This window comes from Strigops habroptila, chromosome 2 (genome assembly GCF_004027225.2).
Source record: "Strigops habroptila isolate Jane chromosome 2, bStrHab1.2.pri, whole genome shotgun sequence".
Classification (NCBI taxonomy): Eukaryota; Metazoa; Chordata; class Aves; order Psittaciformes; family Psittacidae; genus Strigops; species Strigops habroptila.
In genome coordinates, this window is record NC_044278.2 from 50,987,772 (window position 1) to 51,005,563 (window position 17,792).

The 17,792-nt window shown below is 37.8% G+C and overlaps 1 protein-coding gene across 2 annotated transcripts in view; it reads left to right on the forward strand.

Moving 5' to 3' along the window:
* The window catches only part of PUDP (pseudouridine 5'-phosphatase), a 78,003-nt gene that overhangs the window by 27,266 nt on the left and 32,945 nt on the right, over nt 1-17,792 (forward strand). For both annotated transcript variants that reach the window (XM_030475595.1, XM_030475596.1), the window contains exons 2-3: nt 305-523; nt 14,762-14,991. In XM_030475595.1, the coding sequence (XP_030331455.1) occupies nt 305-523; nt 14,762-14,991 (449 nt within the window). The remainder of the gene's footprint in view (nt 1-304; nt 524-14,761; nt 14,992-17,792) is intronic.

The window sequence follows — 17,792 nt, forward strand, 5'->3', positions numbered from 1 at the left end:
AGGTGGTGAAAGAGCAGGTCCAGATAGTTCTTTATTGTGACCCTCTGTAACCTGTTCTTAATGCAGAAGTGACAGCTTGAAAATCCTACATGCCTCTGAGGTGATCTTAGAAGTCTGGCCTCCCCTCTGCAAATAAAGGGAAGCAGTTCTGTCCACTTTGTTATGCCCTCTGACTCCTGGCTGTTCATTGTAACCATTTATGTAATCCTCCTTGCAAGACTGGCTGCTCAGCTGGGTGTACATGGTTTTAATGTTTTGAGTTTTTTTGTTTGTTTGTTTTTTTGTTTGCTTGTTTTTTTGGCAGACACCGAGCGTCTCTATTCAGTAGTGTTCGAAGAGATCTGTGGGAGTTTTGGAAAATCCTATACCTGGGATGTGAAATCCTTGGTCATGGGGAAAAAAAGCACAGAAGCAGCACAGATTATTCGAGATGTTCTAGATCTTCCAATAACCAGAGAGGAGTTATTACGTGAAAGTAAAATTAAGCAGGAGAAGATATTCCATACTGCTGAATTGATGCCAGGTATGTTTCTCTTTAATATTTATATATTGTTTATGGAATTACATAAATGCTAACCAAGGTAGAAGTTTTTAACCTGCCTTCCACAAACTAGTTTCTCTTACAGATTCAGTTACATCTCTCTTGTTTCAGCAAATTTTACTCAAATCTACCTGTTATTTTCCTGTTAAAGAGATATTTTACCTGTTAAAGGGTACTGAATATTTTTTTTCTTGTTTACTTGGAGAACAGCTCTTGTTCTGTATGTTTTAAAAGAATTAAAAAGACAGGTAAATGTGCACAAATTATGTTTTTTAAACCAGTCATTCTTTATAATTATCGTTGGCCACTATTTAACTCAGCAAGTTAGTTTTCTCTGTCTATGAGAGAAGTACAGATACACTTTTAAATATGTGGGCAAAGGTATGAGCCTGTGGCTTCTTTCAGGTGGGATTAATCTTGCCTAACCTGAACACTGAAACCTAAGCATGGCATCTGAGCCAGCTGTGTGTCAATGGAGAGGGAAGGCTTTTCAGGTTATCCTAAGGCAGGTAAGTTTCATCACCTCTGAAGATATATGTCATTTACCAGTGTAGGAAGCCTGAATGAGTAGCTTAAACAGGGTACCTCAAGATAAGCAAAAGGATGAATCTTATTTGTGATGTGAACTCATACTTTTATATTGCATTACATTTACATCTGAAATGCTTAGACAAATCTTCAGCCATCCAAGACAAGCAATACCTAAAGCTGGGATTGCTGCTAACTTTTTGTACAGTGTTAAGCTTCCTGGAAGAAATGTCAATAATTTGTGAAGAAAAGAAAAAAGAAAGGAGGAGTTAGGAGTTAGGAGAGAGGGAGGAATAAAAAAAGTATTAGAAGCGAAGCAGCTACATGTCACTATAACAAGTCTAACTTACAACTTTTTCTCTTTGAATGTGTGCTTGTTTGTTCTGACAATCTCTACAGCATGTTAATGATGTTTTAATTTTTAGACTTTTTTTTATGCCTCGTTTCATAATGCATTAAGAGGATGAAAGTTAAAAATACGTATGTTAGGAATAAATGAGTAGCAGCAAAAATAAAATGTGTAAAATTTTTAGGCAGCTTAAAAACTTGAGTATTTTATGTGGCCAACTTTGTTCTCTCTCTGATGTCTCATATGCAAGATTTTTCAAATTGCATCTTTCTCACTTATAGATCCACTTAAAACTGTAAGTCTGAGAAAACAAGAAAGATGTGAGGGATGCATTTTTTCATGTCAAACTTCTGGGACTAACTTTGCAACTATATCTTTTGCAAAGAAAACAAACAAAACCTGGTCTGGGCTTAGAAAATGCCAAATGGACAGACTGGGTGAAATGTTAGGAGGCACAGAGAAGAGTTGCTGTAAAGTAACAGCACACATAATAGATGCCATTAAGTGGATATTCTGTGCCTGCTGGGGAGTGTGATAATGTGGCTGAGCTGGCTTGAACAGAGTTGCAGGCAGGTGATGGAACAGATTAGCCAAAGGAACATGAAGTTTCGTGCTGTTCCTTCCTTCAGAAGGAGAATTCTGGCCTTGCTAAAGCTGGGCTATTATAGACGAAACAAGCAAAACACTTACTGGGACAAGCAAGTAAACATTTTTATCATCGCTAGAATTGTTGAGCTGATTGTCTTTTCAGTTCAACTAAATACATGTGATAACTTCCTTCAGGCTATTTTCTAAAGCAGAATTTATGTGAACTTAAATACGCTCACTGGCCGTTCTGGGGAGCAAAGGCAGCCTTGGTTACTGAAGTAATGGGTTCTATGCTTTATTTGGTAGCAGCATACAAGATACAAGCAGAATTGCCATGAATTTTGAGAAAACCAGGTTGATATAAGCTAATAAACTAAAAAGAAGTGGCTCCAGCTACTTACTATTTAGTTTCTTTAAGGACCGACATGTCCTGATAACCAGATTTTTTAATCTGATACTTTTCTTCTGTTCTTCTGTGTCTTCTGAGGATATTTATTACTGTAATCCTTGCTTGTTTATTGTACAGCCTCTTCGTGTTCTTTAATTAAGAATGGGCTTTATGCATGTGTTGTGTAAGATGTAAGACGGTGGTGACATTTTGAGTTCACAATGTTCTCTGACTAAATTGGTCTTTCATATAGCTACAAGTAAATATAGGAAAGTGAGGATTTATTGTCATACTTATGGGGTAGAGATGACTCTGTTGTGCTGAGTCTCTGGCCATCTTTTAAGAGTTAATAGGCAGGTGAGGTTCTGTTTTTTCGATCAATTTGTACAGTTTTTCAAAAAAATAATATTTGAATTTGGTTTGGTGGGGAGCAGTGCTGAATGATGACCAACAATGTTTGAAGAAGTGAGTCAAGCAAAGCAGCACTTGTTTCTGGGGATAGAATGAGCTGTGCATGTGTTTTTGCCAGTGATGGTAACTCTGCTAATTCACAAATGAAGTAATTGTCAGGTATGCCAGTGATGGTTGAGGATGGTGTGGAAGTTGTATGAATATTGGCAGCACACAATTCAATTGGCAAAGCAGTTCTTTGCCTGACAGGCTATATCACAGCCATACCACTTAATGTACAAGAGTTCTAAGGCATTAGTGGTTGAAATTGGAATTTTGACTATTTCAGTGTGGCTGAACTGACTGACAAGCTTCCATACATCAGGTCAAAAGCTGTGGTCGAAATACAGATTTAATCTATGAAGAGGATATATCCGTTTCTGATATGGAATTTTCCAGTAACTGTTCGAGAGTTTTTCACAGTTGGATTTATTTTTAGTTCTGAAAGAATCTTAGGGAAGGCTAGTTTTGATTCAGTGGAGAAGAAAATTAATCCAAGACAACACTGACAAAATGACAGGGCTGCTACTTGTGCTGCTTTTCTAAATATTTCTGTCAGAGTACAGACATTGTTATTTGCAAGAATAACATAGCAGGCTTTCAGTTTCTGCAAATGCAGTACTACATTGCAGGGAAGTGGATCATCAGAAGAATAAGGAGTGACAAGTGGAGCAGAAGGAAACCATGCATATGTATGTTTACTTATACATGTATAGGTGTGCTCTTGCTTAACATAAACCCAAAACCCCCAGAAAATGTAACTCCAAGTTACACAGCTGACAACAGTTACTATAATCATGTCAGAGTTATGAAATTAATGCCATAATTTCATAGCAGTTTCTGGGTTTTGGCTCATTATCACCACAAAACACAGATCCTTAAGGGTTGTGTGGTAGTGTACACCTTTCAGACATTTTCCATTCCTGGGTTATTTTCATGATAGCTGGGATTTCTCTATGGCAGATCCTTTTCAGCCAGTGCAGAATGTGATGTGCAAGCTATTTTCCAGTTCAAGTGCAGTTGGCTGTCTCTTGCAGACATGAGGAGGTAATTTCATAGCTCAGTTTTAGTACCAAATGAAGCCAGTCAGAAATCACAAAAGAAGAGGAGAGAAAACGAGTTCAGTTCCAATGGCAACTCACTCTAAAGTTATATATATATTTCTTGAACAGTTCCATTCAACCAGCAGTCTAGTTTACTTACCTATTGCTTCCTTGATTCATGTTGTGCCCTAAACTGTTAAACAGGCTTCCTACCATGTTATCTTTTCTTTTCCTTGCTGTTATTGTTTTAATGGTAGGAAATTACTGAGTCTATCCATGCTGGGCTCAGTGAGCCTGTAACCCCTAGAGATCAGTCAGTTAGCTGCAAACTGGGAATGATGCTGTCTGTTTGGCTCATTTCAAACATTTGGCCTTTGCATTAACTCCTAAAGGTTTGCAACCCAAAAATGCTTTTATCAGGAAGTCAGCAACACAATTGTCAGAGGTTCTGAGTTGTGTAAAATTTAGTACTTCTGTATTTTTCCATGGCCATGCACATGTCGGTATGTCCAGACTAAAATGAGATAATCAGTTTGGTGAATGAGTTGTGTATGATGCCAGAAGGATCTCAGGTACTTTTTAGAGAGTAATAAGTTGAGAAGGTAGGATTCTTTATTAATAGCCAATCAAGTGGAGAGTAGGTTAATAGTTTCCAACTCCACTTTTGTAGCTCAGTAAAAGGATAACGTACTATTGCAGATAGCATTTTTAAACAGTATCTTAGAACAAAAGAGAAAAGTGTGGATCTAACAGTTGTGTTTCCATAGTCTCATGAGATTCAGAAATAGGATTAGACTAGACTAGGCTAGACTAGGACTAGACTATTTCAGTTGGAGGGGACCTACAACGGTCATCTAATCCAATTGCCTGAACAATTTAACTGACCAAGTTAAAGCATTCATGGCAATTACACTAAGTAGTGGATAGCCCCACCTCTGTCACTGTGTCGCCTTCACAGCAGCAATGTTGACTTCAGGATTCAGGGCAAGTGTAGATAATGAATAACGCTGTGCTGTTAGGCTTGCAACTGTTGTAGCACACCAAACTACATGAAAATTACTTTTAATCAGTTTGTGACTTAAGTGAACAGACAACTGCTTCTGTTCTAAGTGGGTTTTTTTTCCCCTTTGTTCAGTGCTTTTAGTGTTCAGAGGCTGCTGAGGTTTTTACCATGGAATTGCTTTTATGAACTTAAAGGATTGACATTGAATTGGCTAGAAATCAAATCAACTTGACAAAGCTCTGAGTGGTAATGTTAGCTTTTCTTTGATTAAAGAGAGAGATGAAATCTTGAATAGTTTTAAGTGTGATGTGGTATCACATTCAATGTGGGAACAGTACATGATTTTGAAAAAGAGGAGCAGTCTTTTCATACAGAGGCTATATCTTTAAGGTTTTGGTTTGTGCACAGCTGGATACAAATTATCAAGACATGCATAATGCATATACGCAGTTAATTTAAACAATGCATGGAGCACTTTGGTTTCCTTTAGTCTTTTTCTCAGCAGTAAATCTTTTCTTCCAAATACACCCTGAATGCTCTTGGACAGCTTGTTTTGTGCACCAGTACAGCAAAATGAAGTGGACTAGTTCTAAAGACCCTTGATTTTGGTGACCCAGAGATCAGGTGTACTCTGTTCTCATGCAGTTGGTGTGAGTAGAAAGCTAGCTGTATCTACGCAGCGGTGAATGAAGAGCAATGCTGTGACAGACATATGTGAAGATCATCTTAGAGGTAGTGCTCAAAGTCTGCAAAAAGAATGTGAAGCTGTATTTGGGATGATAATTTGTGTGCAAGGTATGGGAAGAAAGAACATGGTGATGAGTATCGTTCTGCCAACAAAAATTCAGTGCACAGGACAATAGTCTGTTGATCAAGACTGTTCATTAGAAAAGTCTGTAGCCATGTTGTTTCTTCTGCAGAATATGTTGGATCTCAGCTACAAGACATAACAAGTATAGTTATATTAGCACAGGCTACATAGTGTAGATGAGCTCCAAAAGTATAGCAGAGAATGAAAAACATCATGCACATACACCAGTGAAGGAAAAAGAAAAGAAGATAAAAGAGCTAGTAGATTAACAAACTTGTCGAACTCAATACAAAAAGGAAAACAAAAATTAATATTATTTGGATAAAAGTAAGCTCAGATTAAATAAATAAATAAATAGATTGCGCCACCCCCAAGAAAACTCGAGCATATGTAGATACAACAAAATATACATAGGGAAAGGTTTGGTTGCTCATGAAATACTGAGGGTTTTCTCTGTTAAAAAGAACTTTGTGGTCATGTTTCAGTACCCCACCCCATTTTTGAAAGAAGCACATTTCTTACTGAAATATTTAGGGAGAGAATTGTTCCTTTGGCTTATAATTACAGTTGATGGTAAAATATATGTGACTGATAGCACTCAAGATTAAATTGCCAAATGAGAGTTGCCTGTATAGCTTATTAAGGAAAATGAGTATCTTTTCAACAATTAAAATTAACTGGAGAGCAAATCACATGTTGCAATTACAAAATCCAGAAAAAACTAAGAATAGCACAGGAATTTGACTGGATAAATAATCAAATAACAAGTAACTAGCTGGGGAGGGGGATAAGACAATTTAATAAATAAGATATCCTAAATAAGACAGTTTTTCTAAAGTGTTTCTGTAGTCCACAAAACTTTGTCAAAGCATATGGAGCAGTTGTCAATAGCAGTAATATTGTTACTATAATAATAATGATTTGACGCCTGTGTGAGAGAAGGTTTTAAGTGAGAAGTAACATATTTCATTAAACCAGCTGAACTGTGGAGAAGCTTTTGGGCATTGAAAGTCAATCAGTTTTGAAATACCCATTTACTGTTTTGGGTTTTTTTAAGAGTTCACATGTGTTTGCTTTCTAAAAAAGCAACTATTAAGAGGAAGACACAAAATAATAATTTTTAGTCTAACCAAAGCTTCTATCATTTTTGTACATTCTGCCTTTAATTTTCTGTAATAGTTCAGTTTGAACTTGAATCTGAAAATGAATCTATGGAAACTCCTCAATAGAACCTGATTTCATTGGCTACTTGATGCTTGCATTTAATTAATATAAAGAATATGCTGTATTGATGGTGTTTAGTTTAGTTGGGGTTTTTTTGTGGTTGGTTTTGGGGTTTATTTGTTTGTGGTTTTTGTTGGGTTTTTTTGGGGGGGGGTTGTTTGTTTGTTTTTATTTTTTACTATCTTGAACTAAATTAATCCTACATTATACTATTTCTGTGATTATTAGATGACCGACACTTTAATTGTTTTAATGAGGACAACACTGATTTGGAGTGTTAGAGTCTATTGCCCACTGATTTGTCTTCCTGGGATTGCATAATAATTAAAATACTATTAGTTAGAAATTAGATGTATGTAGTACCTAGGTGGCACCCAAGGGAGGGATAAAGCGATGCAAGAGAAGTATAGTACATGGTGATGTTCATTAAAGGATTTGCCACTGAAAATGCCACTGTTTCTTTATTGGAGACTTAGCCAGCCAGGTAGGAGTTCCTGTAATGTAATTTTGGACCTTAACTTTCATAAAAGCTAGCTTGTGAATTATAGGATACTAACTTCCTATTTACAAAGTGTGCTGTTGCTTAAGAGGCAGCCTTGGGGACTTCCATTGTTTTTTGGCATTTTTTGGGGGTGTTTGTGTATTTTGTTTGGTTTTTTTGGGGAGGGGTTTTGAGGTTTTTTTTGGGGGGAGTGGTTTGTTTGTTTGTTTTTAGGAGCTTTTTCTTACATAGCTTATGTTCATGTTTTTATGGTTCAAACACACATTAAAAAAGACAGAGGGACTGTCTGTGTAGGCCTGGCCCTTTATGTGACCTTGTTCCTGTAGTCTGTGGTGGCAGTACACAAACCAGCTGCATTTCAGAAGCCGTAAGACTGTAGGACTTTGTCTGTGCTTATAAGACCGTCAAGCAGTGGATTTTCAGGTTAAGGTACTGGTAGAGCTTAGAGTGTGGTTGTGTGCATGATGATGTAGTTATGCCTTCAAAATAATTGACTGCAAGCAGAAATAGGAATACCAGAAATCATTTAACTAGTAAACAGAGGAAACTGAAATTGTGCTTCAGTGCTGAAGTGGCATGAATAATCCTCTTCCCTGTCTTGTATGTTTTGCCCAGTTTATGATGGAGATCACTTTCTTTTCTATCTTGAAAAGCATTCTTATACTCTACTATAACATGTTCATAGAAATTTCACTTTATGTAAAGAGAAAAATTATAAAATACTTTGTAAAAAGTTTGGTTGGAGACTTATATTATGAAAAACAGAAGAGCTTTATATTATCTCTTTAATTGTCTTGGAGGCATTTTGCAAGAAATAGGTTTGAATCCGGAGTTCCAAAAGTGGTATAAGTTAAGAACAGTGATCTGTTCAGTAGTGGAAAAACACAAGAAAAGAGATTGTACAAAGATTCGAAGGAATATCAAGTAAAGTGCAGCAAAAATTTTTGTGTTGTTCACTGTTCTGAAGTATTCTGTATGACAAAGAACTCATGTTGTATAAAGCTAAAAGGAAAATAAAGATTTCCCTTGTCTTCCATCACTTTGAATTAGCTCTCAGGAGTTACGTCTTGTTAATTTTCACTTCATAATGAATAATGCTATTTCGCTATAAAATGTGATAACTGGAAAAAAAAAATCAGCCGTAATAGCACATAAATAATTAGATAGGGACTATAGTTAGATTGTTTTAGCGTAGCATTATTTGATTTCCTGAACTCTTTCTGTACGTGTTTGTATTAGTCAATGAAAAGGAAAATGCGTCAGTTAGCCCAAGGGTTTTGTTGTTTTATATAAGTCTCAATTTTAGTTTCTGAGTTGATCCAATGTATTAGTCACTGTGGTTTTAGCTGAATCTAAAGAGAACAAACACAATATTTGGAATCTAACAGAGGAATAGTTTTTTGGGGTTTTTTTTAATAAAATTATATATACATGATACATGATTTTCAGCAACTGTCAGAACAAAAGTGCTGATCTCTTCCTTTAAAACGCATCTGTGGTCTCAGAAGAAATAACTCCTTTCTGCTGGTTTAAGCTGTTTTCTTCTTTTCCTGAAGTTGTTAGCTTGCATGAGAGCAGCTGATGAGGTGAGTGCGGGGCCAGGAGTAATGTCAGCCACCCCCACTCCCACAGAGGGCAGCCCTGGAGCTCATGGGGCTCTGCCTGGGGATGGATGAGGGCCCAACCAAAAGCTTATGGGTCAGGATTAAACGGAGAGCAAGGACAGGTGACATTACAGTGGGGGTCTGCTCTAGACTGCCCAACCAGGAAAACCAAGCAGATGAGACCCTTTATAGACAGATAGGAGTAGCCTCACGTTCACACGCCCTGGTCTTCAAAACCACCCCAATATGTGTTGGAAGCACAAAAGAGTAGGGCATAAGCAATCCGGCAGAAGCACAAAAGGGTAGGGCATAAGCAATCCAGCAGGCTTCTAGAATACATTGATGATAGCTTCCTTCTCCAAGCAATAGAGGAGTCAGTGAGGAGAGGTGCTGTGCTGGACCTTGTTCTCACCAACAACAAAGGGCTGGTGGGGAATGTAAAGTTGAAGGGCGACCCTGACTGCAGTGACTATGAAGTGATGGAGTTTGAGATCTTCAGGGCAGCAAGGAGGGCACATAGCAAGCGCTCTACCGTGGGCTCCAAGAGAGCAGACTTTGGCGTCTTCAGGGATCTGCTTGTTAGAGTACCATGGAGTAAAGCCCTGGAGGGAAGAGAGGCCCAAGAAAGCAGGTTAATATTCAAGGATCACCTCCTCCAAGCTCAGAAGTGATGCATCCTATCAAAGAGGTAGTCAGGCAAAAATGCCAGGAGGCCTGCATGGATAAACAAGGAGCTCCTGGACAAACTCAAACACAGAAAGGAAGCCTACAGAGGGTGAAAGCAAGGACAGGTAGCCTAGAAGGAACACAGAAAAAAATGCCTGAGCAGCCAGGGATCAGGTTAGGAAAGCCAAAGCACTGATAGAGTTAAATCTGGCCAGTGATATCAAGGACAACAAACACTGGTAACAAACCGAAGATGGGGGAAAATATGGGTCCCGTCTGGAAGGAAATGAGAGACCTGGTCATCCGGGACCTGGAAGGCCAAGGTACTCAATGACTTTTTTGCCTCAGTCTTTGCTGGCAAGCGTTCCAGCCACACCGCCCAAATCACAGAAAGCAAGGGCAGGACTGGGAGAATGAAGAACCACCTGCTATAAGAGATGATCAGGTTAAAGACCATCTAAGGAACCTGAAGGTGCACAAGTCCATGGGACCTGATGATGATGATGAGGTTCATGGGTCCTGAGGGAACTGGTGGATGAAGTGTCCAAGCCGTTATCCGTCATATTTGAGAAGTCGTGGCAGTCCAGTGAAGTTCCCACTGACTGGAAAAGGAGAAACATAACCCCCATTTTTAAAAAAGGAAAAAAGGAAGACCCATGGAACTACAGGCCAGTCAGTCTGACCTCAGTGCTTGGCAAGATCCTCCTGGAACCTATGGTAAGGTATATCGAAAAGAAGGAGGTGAATGGTGACAGCCAACTTGCCTTCACAAAGGATAAATCATACTTGACAAATGTGGTTGGCCTCTATGTAAGGGTTATAATGTTGGTGGAGAAGTGAATAGCAACTGACATCATCTACGTGGACTAACGCAAAGCATTTGACACTGTCCCACATGACATCATTGTCTCTAAACTGGAGAGACATGGATTTGACGGATTGACCACTTGGAAGATAAGGAATTGACTGGATGGCTGCACTCGTAGTTGTGGTCAATGTCTCAATGTCCAAGTGGAGACCAGTGATGAGTGGCATTCCTCAGGGGTCAGTATTGGGACTGGTGCTGTTCAATGTCTTTGTCAACAGCATGGATAGCGGCCTCAGCAAGTTTGCCAATAATGCCAAGCTGCGTGGCGTGGTCAACACACTGGAGAGAAGGGATACCATCCAGAGGGAGGTTGACAGGCTTTAGAGGTGGGCCTGTGCAAACCTCATGAAGTTCAGTAAGACCAAGTGCAAGGTCCTGTACCTGGGTCAGGGCAATCCCAGGCACAAATACAGGCTGGGCAGAGAATGGATTGAGAGCAGCCTGAAGGAGAAGGACTTGGGGATGTTTGTTCTCATCAACATAAGCTGGCAATGTGCACTTGCAGCCCAGAAAGCCAACTGTGTCATGGACTGCAACAAAAGATGTGGCTAGCAGGTCAAGGGAGGTGATTCTCCTCCTTTACTCCACCCTGGTGAGAGCCCGCCTGGAGTGCTGTGTTCAGCTCTGGGGCCCCAAACACCAGAGGGATGTGGATGAAGATGTTGAGAGGGCTGGAGCATCTCTCCTGTGAAGACAGGCTGAGAGAGTTAAGCTTGTTCAGCCTGGAGCAGAGAAGGCTCTGGGGAGACCTTATAGCAGCCTTGCAGTACCTAAAGGGGGCCTACAAGAAAGCTGGAGAGGGGGTTTTTAAGGGCATATTGTGATAGTACAATGGGGAATGGCTTTAAGATGAAAGAGGGTAGATTTAGATTAGGTATTAGGAAGAAATTCTTTACAATGAGGATGATGAGACACTGGAACAGATTGCCCAGTAAGATGACATGACAGTAAGCTTTTGTGTCTGTTCCAAAACTTAATATTTAAAGAGATGAAGAAACAGTTTTTACCTTTTTGATTACTTGAAATGAAAGACTACATTTGGAAAAAAAGCATAGTGATGTGGGATATTTATTCCTGATTTTTTTATGATTACTTGAAGAATTTATGTTGTACAGGCCAAGATTGTTATTGCATGTGTACCAGATTAGGACTGTATTCTTGAGCTGGAAAACAGAGATCCTTATTTCTTTTGGTCTTTCTTTATCTACTGTTTTTAATCAAAGATGCAAAAAAAAAAAAAAAAATTTGCTGCATCTGGCTAAGCTTTCAGTGGGAGGGGTGGAGGACAGTCCCAGGAAGCCTAGCAGAAGAGTCCCTCTGTGGTGCATGGGCCTCGATCCCTGACATGGTAGCTACAAGTAAGTTAAAAGTTAGTGAGTTTACAGGAATTTTCACCATACTTCATAGCCACTAATTTTATTTATTTATTTATGTATTTATATAACTGAAATCTTCCTTTGGTTGAAAAACTGTAGCTGTAGGGGATATCATGACAAAGTTTATGCCAGGGCGGTTTCTTAAAGATCTTTACAACAGTTCCCCACTTCCTCTTCTGTTGTAGTGTTCTATAAAAAAAGCACAAGAAAGATACGAAGAAAGATACTGTTTTCCTAATGAAGAATTATGTGCTGAATTAATACAATAATTGTGTCAGTAATTTGATGTGGTGGCAAAGTGACTAGAGCTATACTGGTGGTAATTGATGCAAATGAAATTATTTTGTTGATCTTTAGCTTTTACAAAGAAATAACAAACCTGGAACGAAAATGTTTTTCAACTGCTACTGTCTTGAGCTGGTTAAGTTATGCTACCTATTTTTCCATATGCAATTTAATTTTTTTTCCACACAGCTGATTTTCCCCTGTATTTTTTTATCTATCTTGCTATGTTTACACATATGCAAATAATAACAATTTTAAAATGGCATATTTTTATTAAATTGCTTTTTCTGAATAATGTAAATCTTTGCTGTATGGAGCTATTAGGGACAGCTGCATTTCAGCTCACTTGTAGTGAGGGAAACCGAAAAGACAAAGTACACACACACACATTTACACACTGAAATCATGACATGTGCTGGGGGAGTATAAGAGAACCTTGAAGAAATAACCATTCTGCAACAGTGCTTTTCTGTGTCTGGCTACCTCCAATAGAAATGTACAGTAAACATACCCTGTGACAGATGAACTGAAGCTGTGATGCAATGGGACTGAAGAAAATCATCTACCTGTAAAGAACATAACTTCAGAGAAAACTAACTATATCATAGTAAGGGCATTGGAGATATAAGTCTTCTTTCTTGTGGAATCTTTGGACTCCTGTATATTACCACACACACGATATGCTAGCCTTGGTAAATGTTGCAGATTATTTAGAACAAATTCCTTTGAATGAATGCATTTTATTTTAAAAAAAAAGAGACATGTTAGCTACTGCTTTACATTAAGATATCTTAATACTTCCAGTAATTTAATATGAATTTACTTCACATGTTTCAGAATGAAAACATGATCTCTATCTGGAATAAAAAGTAAACTGGTATTTAGCATCATATTTCATTGAGAGGACAGAGTAACAACATTTGGAAAAAAAATGCAGTTGCTTATTATTAGGATAACCATTTAAGGGGCCATAGGAAGGCTTTTAAATGGGTGATGCACTGGCACTGGAGGAGGAATAACACTTGTTATTTCTGTCCAACTGGAAATCTAGTATCACAGAAGTGCATGTATTTATATTTTAAAGGCTGTCTTCAAATACAAATATAGAGCTGGAAATATCAGTTATTGCTTGGTTGATTAGATTCTGGAGAATAGAGAAGAAATCTGCAGAGGGCCACATCTACAGGTCATGCTTCCAAATAGATGTGTTAGTTAATGCACCTATTTGCTAATCTACACACTTTATTATCAGTTGTAAATTCTTAAAGTTGGGCATATGACTATTGCCCAGCTATTGGGAAGTGTAGATTAGAGATGCTGGGGTAGCAAAGGAAAGAATTAAATGGGCATGAGGAGTAGGAATGTTTTGAGGTAGCAGGGACCAGACGTAAGTATGACAGTGAATCAGTAGGAAGGGAATAAAACTACTTTAGTATAATCGGGCATGAAAAATAAAATAAGAATTCATGCAGTTGGAAACTGAAAACAGAGAATCATTCTCATGTTGATTGAAAGAGTCAAAAGTCAACTGACGGCTTATCTACCTGAAACTAATAATCTGGTGTCCAACACAGTTTGGATTCATGCCAAGAAGCAAAGCTGAAATGATTTACAGATACGGAGGGATTTTCACTTGTGAATTAGTAAAGAGCAGATGTCCACTGTTGTTCTCCACTAGATACTGCTAATTGTTTTGTCTGGGAGAGGTATCCAACATTTAAAATGCTGCAGCGAAGAAGCATTGAAACCTCTGCACAGGAAACTCAAAACTTGCAGCAAATAATGAAGTATGTTTCCCTCTTACGCAGACTGCTGTGTTTTCACTGTTTGCTGCATTAACTTTCTAGAGAAGACTAGATTGGATTGAAGTTTCTACCCATTATGCTTGAGGTGTTCATTACTCTGGGTTCACAGCATTAATAGATAAACCCCTGGTATAACAACTGTGACTGACAGCTCTCCTCCTCTGCCCAGTGTTGCTTGCTTTAGTAATTGCAAAAGAGAGAAAATGAGCTGTCTTAGGGCTGGTTTACACCAGCTTGATACCTGATTGAGAAATTAAAACTGTACCATTGAATGAGAAAAGTGTATTTCTTTGACTTTGATTATTTTATTTTTTTTTTTTCGAGAGCATAACTGTGTAGAAAATAAAATGCTCCCCTGTGTGATTTTCTCGCACTTACAGAGAGTTTGAAATAATAAATATACATAACATTGGGGACATTACTTAATGAGCTTCTAGTGGGTGCAATGATGTTAAACCCATTTTTGGCATATTTTGAGAAAAGTGTCCTTTGATGGCAGAACAAATATACACCTTGAGGAATGTTCCACGATTTTTGTGTGGAAAAGGAATGTTTTGGATATAGCAAGAATTTTCTTCTACACTTAACTGATTGAAATAGGTTGTTACATTCAGTAAGACAATGTTGTTGAAATACTGCTAAATATATTGTAAGTCATTGCAAATATTAATACAGATACCTACATATATGCACATATATAAAACCCAAAATGTATATATTTGTCTTGCAGGGGTTGATAAGATGATTCGTCATTTACACAAACACAACATGCCCATGGCTGTTGCCACCAGCTCATCTGAAGTCCCATTTCAGATGAAAACAGTCAGACACAAAGACTTCTTCAGTCTTTTTCATCATATCGTGTTGGGAGATGACCCCGAGGTGAAGTCTGGCAAGCCACAGCCTGATGCATTTCTAGTTTGTGCAAAGAGATTTCACCCTCCTGCACCTCCAGAGAAGGTAAGAAGGGAAGAAATTATCTTAAAAGTTAGGAATACTCTCTTTGGACTGTATTTGGGTTTGATTTTTGTTTTGTTTTTTTAATGTGATAAATACATAGATTAATATGTAATATAAACATTACACATTAAAAAGTCACCAACCTCTGTTTTTAAAGGTGTTTATGCTGTTGAAGCAAGAGGTTGTTGGAAAGTGTCATTTCCCCCCACTACATAGAATGTTTGTGATGCAGGTTGCTCTGATTTACTACTTGGTAGTGTGCAGTAATAGGAAAGTGTAATGATTTTCTATTCTATGCATAAATCTGGAAGCTTAACTTCACTTCTCAAAGTTTGGAAACAGTTATTTAAACATAGATTAGTTTAGTTATCATACATTCATGGCTGATTTACCTCTTAAGTGTCTAGACGTTAAAGATACTTCTTTGTAAAGAGGGCATATATTTTTTTTTTATGCCGTCTCTTTCCTCTTGCATTCTGAATCTCTGAGATCATAGTTCTTGTTTCTTGATTTAAAACTGATCAGTTTGAGCAATCTTTCTCAAGTAGTAGAGGTGTTTAGTTTCTTTCTCTTATGTGTAATTTTCCAAACTCGATTCTGAAATAGAAAACTATAGGGAAAATATTTGAAAGATAAATTGAGGGTTAGTTAAAATAATGCCTTTGCTTTTATTTTAAATTAAGTTGCCTTTCTCCTTAAAATACTTTTCTTGCTTCTTGTCTGTCCTGAGTAGAACGTTAAGTTCTGAAGGTCTGGAGTTTCATTACTGCAGAAAAATGCATTACATACTAATTATTAAGGAACAACTTTGGGTGGATTAGACTGTGATTACTGTTTTCTCAGTAGGATTGTTCAGTAAAAAATGGTTACACAAATACATACAGAATGACGAGCTAAAATTCTTCAGCTTTTCGTACTTCAAGTCCTCACACAGAGTCTAAATGGTATTTGTGTTGCCTAGGAATACAAAGTGAAATGTTTGATGCAATGTGACATACTATGAACAATATTAAGCAAACCAGGTTTGGTTTTGGTTTGGTTTGTTGTTTTTTGGTTGGGTTTTTTTTTTTTTTGCTTTCCATTGCAAGTTCTCTTGACATTGTGTGTGTATATACAGCAACTTCATTTGGAAACTCAGATGTTCAGAAAAGGTACACCAAATGTACATGATCATGTTCGTGCAGATGGCAGTTGTAGGGACATGGTAGGTACTTTTGTGAGTAGGCCTTGTATGTATGGTACATTCCAAATGTTGGAGAATCTGAGCAACAAGGCTGTAAATTTCACCATAGAGTCAAGTAGTTATGAATTTTGAACATGTTAATACTCAGTGGAGAGCAAATACTGGGAAGCAGCACAAGGTTTTGGGTGGAGTAAGAGAGGAGTTGAAAGCTTAAACTACAGCTTAATGTTGCTTTCATATAAAATTATTCTGTCTCACTTAAGTCTATGTCAAGGGAACAAAAATCAGAGTATGTTGCTGTCATGTTACATGGTGTGTTTTTTGTGAAACAGGGTGAGAGGTGTGTAATGCATGCTTTCAATTGAATGCAGGTGTGGCTGTAAGCTGTTCTGTAATTCTGAATGTAAAAGAGCAGAAAGTATTGAGATTTTATATAAAGCTGGGTTGTAGCTGGTATTGTGTCTGAAGGAGAGGTAAGGAAATTGAATGTCAGCTGTGTCCATGACAAATTAACTTGTTTTTTAATGTGAGGAGCCTAATAGTAGTATCTAGAGGGACAGGTTTCCCAAAACTCTTTCTTTATTTGGCTCTATTTCAAAAAAGTCACAACGTAAATAATTAAAAAGGACAAACCCATTAAAAACCCAAATCAAACAACAACAAAGTCAGTGACACTTTTGTAGGTATCTTTATTTATTCATCAGTAAGTAGCCTTAGCTGTGTTAACAATGAAAAAATATTTGAAGGTAATAGTAGTATCTGTATTACCTTTAAAGCTTAAAATTATTAAGTGTATGTATGTTAGACAAAATTTCAGAGTGTTCAGGGTAGTTTTGTATAGTTATTTTCTTTAACCAGATAATTCAGCTGAACTATTTTTTTGTCACATCTACAGAAGTCACAAATGTCAAAGTGTGGGAATTTAGCACAAGCACAGAAATTCCAAGAAGAAAATCAATACAGTACATGTGAAACTATCTGAAATGTTAATGACCAGTTGCAGTGTAGTGATAGCATCTGCAGTGTTAGTCCCAAGCACTGAACGAACAGAGCTACAGGTTTGGATTTCATGCTAAAGATCAGTAACAGGCAAGGTTGCAGCAAGATATCAGGGGGTATGGATAATGTCTGCATAAGCAGGTAATTGGACTTGGGAGGAACAGATTATTAGAGCAATGTATTTGGTGCTTAGGCCTATTCATCTATGCTATATGTGGTTTGAATGTTTTCTCTCGGATTAAATTTGCTCTGATCCCTGTCTGAAAGCTGTATAAGTTTTATTTAAGCTTTATGTCTGCTTAAGCATTGGAGATTGCTTGATACGCACCTGGAGAGGATTCCACTTGTAACTTCCTGCTAAGGGCACACCAAAACTACTTAGTGAAACAAACCATTAGCTAGCAAACGAGGACTGTAGGATTTGCTTCAAAACTTCACTGCTTCAAAACTTCACTGCTGCTGCAAGCAACAAATACAATGTAGCCAGAGAAGGCCGAGTCCAGAATTTAGCATTAGTGGCATACCAGCCTGTGGCTTGCTGTGCAGGCACACTTCTACAAGTAGGCAGTTCTAAAATGATATAAAAATGGATATGATTTCTGTTTTACTATCACTGAAG